Source organism: Sebastes fasciatus, chromosome 13 (genome assembly GCF_043250625.1).
Source record: "Sebastes fasciatus isolate fSebFas1 chromosome 13, fSebFas1.pri, whole genome shotgun sequence".
NCBI lineage: Eukaryota > Metazoa > Chordata > Actinopteri > Perciformes > Sebastidae > Sebastes > Sebastes fasciatus.
Genome location: NC_133807.1, coordinates 34,078,527 through 34,087,656, shown reverse-complemented (window position 1 = coordinate 34,087,656; position 9,130 = coordinate 34,078,527). Strand labels below are relative to the sequence as shown.

Sequence of the window (9,130 nt, the reverse complement as noted above, 5' to 3'; positions counted from 1 at the left end):
TAGCAGCAGTAGCAGTAGTAGCAGTAGTAGTAGTAGTAGTAGTAGTAGTAGTAGTAGTAGTGTCAGCAGGACGGTGATGACGGGTTGAGTCAGAATAAACTACAGTATAACTACAGAGGCACATGTTTCACTGTCTCATGTACTACCGTCACGATGGGGTGGCTGTGGCTCAGAGGTAGAGCACGTCATCCACCAATCGGAAGGTCAGTGGTTCGACACCCGAATTGTAGTCCACAAACCGACGGGTGACTTCACGGTGACTTAAACCTGCCTCTTCTCTACCGTCTGATGGACGGACTGACGGACTTTGCCGTTTCTGCAGCCGATTTTAAAGAAATGTTGCTATAAAATGAAAATTTGTGAGAACGAAGCGAAACATGCAGCTGGCGTCTATAAAGACGAGACGCCTCTGAGACGGTTGAGAGGAAACAGCAGCAGGATAATAAAGACTTTAAACAAAGAGAAATATTGATGAGGAGGGACTAAACTTTCTATTTTCTGCTTCCAGGCTAACGAGCTCCGAGGGGGAAAGTTAAGCAGTCAGCGTTTCAGCAGAAGTTCAGATGATGATGTTCTGACACAACGACCACCTCCCTGAACCTAATGACTCGGCTCTAACCCTAACCCTAACTCTGACTCAGCTCTAACCCTAACCCTGAACCCTGACTCAGCTCTAACCCTAACCCTAACCCTGACTCAGCTCTAACCCTAACCCTGAACCCTGACTCAGCTCTAACCCTAACCCTAACTCTGACTCAGCTCTAACCCTAACCCTAACCCTGACTCAGCTTTAACCCTAACTCTGACTCAGCTCTAACCCTAACCCTGAACCCTGACTCAGCTCTAACCCTAACCCTAACTCTGACTCAGCTCTAACCCTAACCCTGAACCCTGACTCAGCTCTAACCCTAACCCTAACTCTGACTCAGCTCTAACCCTAACCCTGAACCCTGACTCAGCTCTAACCCTAGCCCTAACTCTGACTCAGCTCTAACCCTAACCCTGACTCAGCTCTAACCCTAACCTGATGACTCAGCTCTAACCCTAACCCTAACTCTGACTCAGCTCTAACCCTAACCCTGAACCCTGACTCAGCTCTAACCCTAGCCCTAACTCTGACTCAGCTCTAACCCTAACCCTGACTCAGCTCTAACCCTAACCTGCTGACTCAGCTCTAACCCTAGCCCTAACTCTGACTCAGCTCTAACCCTAACTCTGACTCAGCTCTAACCCTAACCCTAACCCTGACTCAGCTCTAACTCTAACCCTAACTCTGACTCAGCTCTAACCCTAACCTGCTGACTCAGCTCTAACCCTAACATGCTGACTCAGGTCTAAGCCTAACCCTGAACCCTGACTCATGTCTAATCCTAACCCTGAACCCTGACTCAGGTCTAACCCTAACCCTGACTCAGCTCTAACCCTAACCTGCTGACTCAGCTCTAACCCTAACCCTGACTCAGGTTTAACCCTAACTCTAACCTGCTGACTCAGCTCTAACTCTAACCCTGACTCAGCTCTGACCCTAACCTGCTGACTCAGCTCTAACTCTAACCCTGACTCAGCTCTGACTTCAGCCTCGTAGTTTACTGCAGAGTGGAAACAGGTTTATAGATCCTGAGGGAGCGCTGTAATGACTGGACTTCATCACTCACCCGTCTGAGTCCTGGTAGTTCACATTCAGTCTCTTGGTGGAGCCCAGTAACTCTGAAAAACACAACACAGAATATGAATATGTTAATATATATAATATTAATATGTGACCACCATGAAGTCACTCAGGTATGAAACCATCTATCACAGCTCAGAAGCTGAGGTACACTGATGTTCAACAGCTGGAGATGTAACCCTAACCCTAACCCTAACCCAACCACTGGATCACTGTGAGGCTGAAGAAAACTGAAAAACATGAAGAATCTCAGGCACGTTGAGCAGCACCTTTCTTCTCTGATTTCTAAGTGTATTATGGAGGTTTCTTGTGGACGGACATCAGAGAGAATGATATCCTGGAGAAGAGGAAGTCACACTGAATCTAAGAATCTGTGTTCACATTTCACTGAGTTCTGAAGAAGAGGAGGAGAGTGATTTAACAGTAACCAGGTTACTACAGTAAACATTAACACTTTGTCCAGAGTTTTCTCAGCAACCTGCTTTCTTGAGTGTAAACACAGTGACTGAAGGTGACACTGCTGTAGTGTTTACTATCAGGGGTCACAGGAGGTCAAAGGTCAGTCAGCAGACCAGCAGACCTCAGACCAGCCTTTAAACACGAGGCTGTAATTCGTCTGGAACATCTCCGGTACCAACCTCCACCACCAGCTACAGAGCTTTTGAAGTAGTTCAGATTTTGGGGGAAACACAGCAGGCGTTCCCTCTGGGGGTCTGAGCGCTGCTTTGATAATGACCTGGATTTTATAATTAATGGGAATAAATCAGCACAAAAATAAAACTCAGACACAAACTGAATGTACAGGCAGTGAGACGGAGACATGAAGACTCTTCTCATTATAAAAATCTTCTATTCAGAACAGAAACACTTGTAGTTCACACGACGGCAAGAGGAAAATACCAACATGGTGGACACGGCGTAGAAAAAACGCCAAGCAGACAAAGTGAATCTGGGGTTTGTTTCGGTTTCCTTCGTTTGAGCTCTGGAACTCTTTTAATCACCAGAGCGCTGCTTTCGCTTCATGTTGGGCTTCATTCCTGCTACTGTTCAAATGTTCACATCAAAATAAGACCGGTCCTTATTCACCGTGTCTCCGAGAAGCTAATCAAACTGGAACACAACTTTTGGTCTGGGAGTTAAACTGGTTAAAGCGTTACAAAGACGGCAGAGTGATCTGGTGTCGGCGGCGTGAAGGTAACCGTGTTGTTTACATTCCTGAGGAGGCTGTGCAGCGACGGGGGCTCAGGCTGAGGTAACGAGGCCTCTGTTGTGTGTGACGTCGCCGTTATCGGCGGGCTGATGAATGAGGCTCTGACAAAGAAGCTGGGAGGCGCCAGGATCAGGAGCAGCAGTGATTCATCGTTCATGATGTCAAACACAACTTCACAGAACTCACGGTGACGTCTCAGACGTCTCTTTCAGTCCAAAACCCCCCAAAGAGACTCACAGAGACTCACAGAGACTCACAGGGACTCACAGAGACTCACAGGGACTCACAGAGACTCACAGGGACTCACAGAGACTCACAGGGACTCACAGAGACTCATAGGGACTCACAGAGACTCACATGGACTCACAGAGACTCACAGGGACTCACAGAGACTCACAGTGACTCACAGGGACTCACAGAGACTCACAGGGACTCACAGAGACTCACAGGGACTCACAGAGACTCATAGGGACTCACAGAGACTCACATGGACTCACAGAGACTCACAGGGACTCACAGAGACTCACAGTGACTCACAGGGACTCACAGAGACTCACAGGGACTCACAGAGACTCACATGGACTCACAGAGACTCACAGGGACTCACAGAGACTCACAGTGACTCACAGGGACTCACAGAGACTCATAGGGACTCACAGAGACTCACAGAGACTCATAGGGACTCACAGAGACTCACAGGGACTCACAGAGACTCATAGGGACTCACAGAGACTCATAGGGACTCACAGAGACTCACATGGACTCACAGAGACTCACAGTGACTCACAGGGACTCACAGAGACTCACAGGGACTCACAGAGACTCACAGGGACTCACAGGGACTCACAGAGACTCATAGGGACTCACAGAGACTCATAGGGACTCACAGAGACTCACAGGGACTCACATAGACTCATAGGGACTCACAGAGACTCACAGGGACTCACATAGACTCACAGGGACTCACAGAGACTCACAGGGACTCACATAGACTCACAGGGACTCACATAGACTCATAGGGACTCACAGAGACTCACAGGGACTCACAGAGACTCACAGGGACTCACAGAGACTCACAGTGACTCACAGGGACTCACAGAGACTCATAGGGACTCACATAGACTCATAGGGACTCACAGAGACTCATAGGGACTCACAGAGACTCATAGGGACTCACCGAGACTCACAGGGACTCACAGAGACTCACAGTGACTCACAGGGACTCACAGAGACTCATAGGGACTCACATAGACTCATAGGGACTCACAGAGACTCATAGGGACTCACAGAGACTCACAGGGACTCACATAGACTCACAGAGACTCACAGAGACTCACAGGGACTCACAGAGACTCACAGAGACTCACAGAGACTCACAGGGACTCACAGGGACTCACAGAGACTCACAGAGACTCACAGGGACTCACAGGGACTCACAGAGACTCACAGAGACTCACAGGGACTCACAGGGACTCACAGAGACTCACAGAGACTCACAGGGACTCACAGGGACTCACAGGGACTCACAGAGACTCACATCATTCATGATGAATGACTGGATCAGACTTTACTATTAACTATGAAATATGAATGTGTAGTTCTAATGGATGGAGACCAGCCCTCTATATGAGCTCACCTATCTTTTAATATTTGGTCCAAGTGAAGATGACAGATGTTATCAGATGTTATCACCTCCCACCATTGTTTTTATGCTCTATTTATCTCATATTTTCAGAATCCCGAGCAGCACATGTGGAGGCTGTTTGGATGTTTCACATCATTATTGATGATGCTGTCAGACACAGTGAACTCATGATGTCATCAAAATAAAACTATTTCATGTTAGAAAAGTGGGTAAAGGGGTAAAACATAGATGGGGGTTAGGTTAGGGTTAGGTTAGGGTTAGCTGTGACTCAACGTGTGTCGGGGGTAAAACATAGATGGGGGTTAGGTTAGGGTTAGGTTAGGGTTAGCTGTGACTCAACGTGTGTCGGGGGTAAAACATAGATGGGGGGTTGGGTTAGGGTTAGCTGTGACTCAACGTGTGTCGGGGGTAAAACATAGATGGGGGTTGGGTTAGGGTTAGCTGTGACTCAACGTGTGTCGGGGGTAAAACATAGATGGGGGGTTAGGTTAGGGTTAGCTGTGACTCAACGTGTGTCGGGGGTAAAACATAGATGGGGGGTTGGGTTAGGGTTAGCTGTGACTCAACGTGTGTCGGGGGTAAAACATAGATGGGGGTTGGGTTAGGGTTAGGTTAGGGTTAGGTTAGGGTTAGCTGTGACTCAACGTGTGTCGGGGGTAAAACATAGATGGGGGGTTGGGTTAGGGTTAGCTGTGACTCAACGTGTGTCGGGGGTAAAACATAGATGGGGGGTTAGGTTAGGGTTAGCTGTGACTCAACGTGTGTCGGGGGTAAAACATAGATGGGGGGTTGGGTTAGGGTTAGCTGTGACTCAACGTGTGTCGGGGGTAAAACATAGATGGGGGGTTAGGTTAGGGTTAGCTGTGACTCAACGTGTGTCGGGGGTAAAACATAGATGGGGGTTGGGTTAGGGTTAGCTGTGACTCAACGTGTGTCGGGGGTAAAACATAGATGGGGGTTGGGTTAGGGTTAGCTGTGACTCAACGTGTGTCGGGGGTAAAACATAGATGGGGGTTAGGTTAGGGTTAGCTTTGACTCAACGTGTGTCGGGGGTAAAACATAGATGGGGGGTTGGGTTAGGGTTAGCTGTGACTCAACGTGTGTCGGGGGTAAAACATAGATGGGGGTTGGGTTAGGGTTAGGTTAGGGTTAGCTGTGACTCAACGTGTGTCGGGGGTAAAACATAGATGGGGGGTTGGGTTAGGGTTAGCTGTGACTCAACGTGTGTCGGGGGTAAAACATAGATGGGGGGTTAGGTTAGGGTTAGCTGTGACTCAACGTGTGTCGGGGGTAAAACATAGATGGGGGGTTGGGTTAGGGTTAGCTGTGACTCAACGTGTGTCGGGGGTAAAACATAGATGGGGGGTTAGGTTAGGGTTAGCTGTGACTCAACGTGTGTCGGGGGTAAAACATAGATGGGGGTTGGGTTAGGGTTAGCTGTGACTCAACGTGTGTCGGGGGTAAAACATAGATGGGGGGTTAGGTTAGGGTTAGCTGTGACTCAATGTGTGTCGGGGGTAAAACATAGATGGGGGTTGGGTTAGGGTTAGGTTAGGGTTAGGTTAGGGTTAGCTGTGACTCAACGTGTGTCGGGGGGGTAAAACGTAGATGGGGGTTGGGTTAGGGTTAGGTTAGGGTTAGCTGTGACTCAATGTGTGTCGGGGGGGTAAAACATAGATGGGGGGTTGGGTTAGGGTTAGGTTAGGGTTAGCTGTGACTCAATGTGTGTCGGGGGTAAAACATAGATGGGGGGTTGGGTTAGGGTTAGCTGTGACTCAACGTGTGTCGGGGGGTAAAACATAGATGGGGGGTTGGGTTAGGGTTAGCTGTGACTCAATGTGTGTCGGGGGTAAAACATAGATGGGGGGTTGGGTTAGGGTTAGCTGTGACTCAATGTGTGTCGGGGGTAAAACATAGATGGGGGGTTGGGTTAGGGTTAGCTGTGACTCAATGTGTGTCGGGGGTAAAACATAGATGGGGGGTTGGGTTAGGGTTAGCTGTGACTCAACGTGTGTCGGGGGGTAAAACATGTTTAAATCTGTGTTTCCTGAACAGAGTCTGGTGGACTGAGAACTTGTATTGTTCAGGGGGAAGTGAGTTCAGCTCCACACCCTGTTCCTCTGCTCATAATGGACTCTTCCTCTCAGACAGACCTCCATCTTTCTGGACCGTCATAGTACTTGACCCCCCCCCATCTCCCCAGCCTGCAGCATGTGACCGGGCATGCCTGCTTGGTGGTCAGACTGGGTGTGGCGGACCAAGCCTCCGCTGACAGTAACAGAGATAAGATCACACACAACTTTCCTTTAAAGGTTTAATATGAACCCTTTCCTCATTAAATGTCTAAAAATATAGACATATATCATATAGACATATATATATATATATATATATATATAGATATATATATATATATATATATTGTTGACTTGTGTTCCTACGTTATCCAACCAGAGAAATCAGTCATTGTAATCAAGGTAACGATGTCTGTCGATGGCGTCGTCATATCCGGTTTCTGCAGCGTTGAGGTAGATCAAGTAGATTTTTTAAATCAGTTGCAGTTATTTTCTATACAAATGAAGACTAAAGCCAAATTGGAGGTGATATGTAATTTTTTTGTTTTTGTTTTTAGTTCTGATATAATTTATTTACAAGTACATTTTTCATTTTTACTGTTTGAATTACATGTTTTCATTTTTCACTAATGTGAGTAGTATAGTATAGAACACTATAGTATAGAGTAGTATAGTGTAGTGTAGTATAGTATAGTATAGAGTAGTATAGTGTAGTGTAGTGTAGTATAGTATAGTATAGTATAGAATATAATAGTATAGTATAGCATAGAATAGTATAGTATAGTATAGTATAGTATAGCATAGTATAGAATAGTATAGTATAGTATAGTATAGTATAGAATAGTATAGAATAGAATAGTATAGTATAGAATAGAATAGTATAGTATAGTATAGAATAGAATAGTATAGAATAGAGTAGCATAGTATAGAATAGTATAGTATAGCATTAGTATAGTATAGAATAGTATAGTATAGAGTAGTATAGTGTAGAATAGTATAGTATAGTATAGTATAGAGTAGTATAGTATAGTATAGTATAGTATAGTATAGAACAGTATAGTATAGAACAGTATAGTATAGAGTAGTATAGTGTAGTATAGAATAGAATAGTATAGAGTAGTATAGTATAGTATAGTATAGTATAGAACAGTATAGTATAGAGTAGTATAGTGTAGTATAGAATAGAATAGTATAGAGTAGTATAGTATAGTATAGTATAGTATAGAACAGTATAGTATAGAGTAGTATAGTGTAGTATAGAATAGAATAGTATAGAGTAGTATAGTATAGTATAGTATAGAATAGTATAGTATAGTATAGAATAGTATAGGATAGGATAGTATAGTACAGTATAGCATAGAATAGTATAGTATAGAATAGTATAGGATAGTATAGAATAGAATAGTATAGTATAGTATAGTATAGGATAGTATAGAATAGTATAGTATAGTATAGCATAGAATAGTATAGAATAGTATAGTATAGTATAGAATAGTATAGTATAGAGTAGTATAGTAGAGTATAGCATAGAATAGTATAGAATAGTATAGTATAGTATAGCATTAGTATAGTATAGAATAGTATAGTATAGCATAGAATAGGATAGAATAGTATAGTATAGAATAATATAGTATAGAGTAGTATAGTATAGTATAGAATAGTATAGCATAGAATAGTATAGTATAGAATAGTATAGTATAGCATTAGTATAGTATAGTATAGTATAGAATAGTATAGAATAGTATAGTATAGCATTAGTATAGTATAGAATAGTATAGAATAGTATAGTATAGTATAGTATAGTATAGTATAGTATAGAATAGTATAGTATAGAATAGGATAGAATAGGATAGTATAGTATAGTATAGCATTAGTATAGTATAGAATAGTATAGTATAGTATAGCATAGAATAGTATAGAATAGTATAGTATAGTATAGAATAGTATAGTATAGAATAGTATAGTATAGTATAGCATAGAATAGGATAGAATAGGATAGTATAGTATAGCATTAGTATAGTATAGAATAGTATAGTATAGTATAGCATAGAATAGCATAGAATAGTATAGTATAGTATAGAATAGAATAGCATAGAATAGTATAGTATAGAATAGTATAGTATAGCATTAGTATAGTATAGTATAGAATAGTATAGAATAGTATAGTATAGTATATAATAGTATAGTATGGTATAGAATAGTATAGAATAGTATAGTATAGAATAGTATAGTATAGAATAGTATAGTATAGAATAGTATAGTATAGTATAGAATAGTATAGTATAGTATAGTATAGAATAGTATAGAATAGTATAGTATAGAATAGTATAGTATAGTATGGTATAGAATAGTAATAGTATAGTATAGAATAGTATAGTATAGCATTAGTATAGTATAGAATAGTATAGAATAGTATAGTATAGAATAGTATAGTATAGAGTAGTATAGTATAACATAGTATAGAATAGTATAGTATAGAATAGGATAGTATAGTATAGAGTAGTATAGTATAGTATAGCATAGAATAGTAT

The 9,130-nt window shown here is 42.7% G+C and overlaps 1 protein-coding gene across 6 annotated transcripts in view; it reads right to left on the bottom strand.

The window, feature by feature from the left end:
• Window positions 1–9,130, bottom strand: part of LOC141781385 (CASK interacting protein 2) — a 135,470-nt gene that overhangs the window by 105,001 nt on the left and 21,339 nt on the right. For all 6 annotated transcript variants that reach the window (XM_074657100.1, XM_074657102.1, XM_074657105.1 and 3 more), the window contains exon 4: window positions 1,656–1,707. In XM_074657100.1, the coding sequence (XP_074513201.1) occupies window positions 1,656–1,707 (52 nt within the window). The remainder of the gene's footprint in view (window positions 1–1,655; window positions 1,708–9,130) is intronic.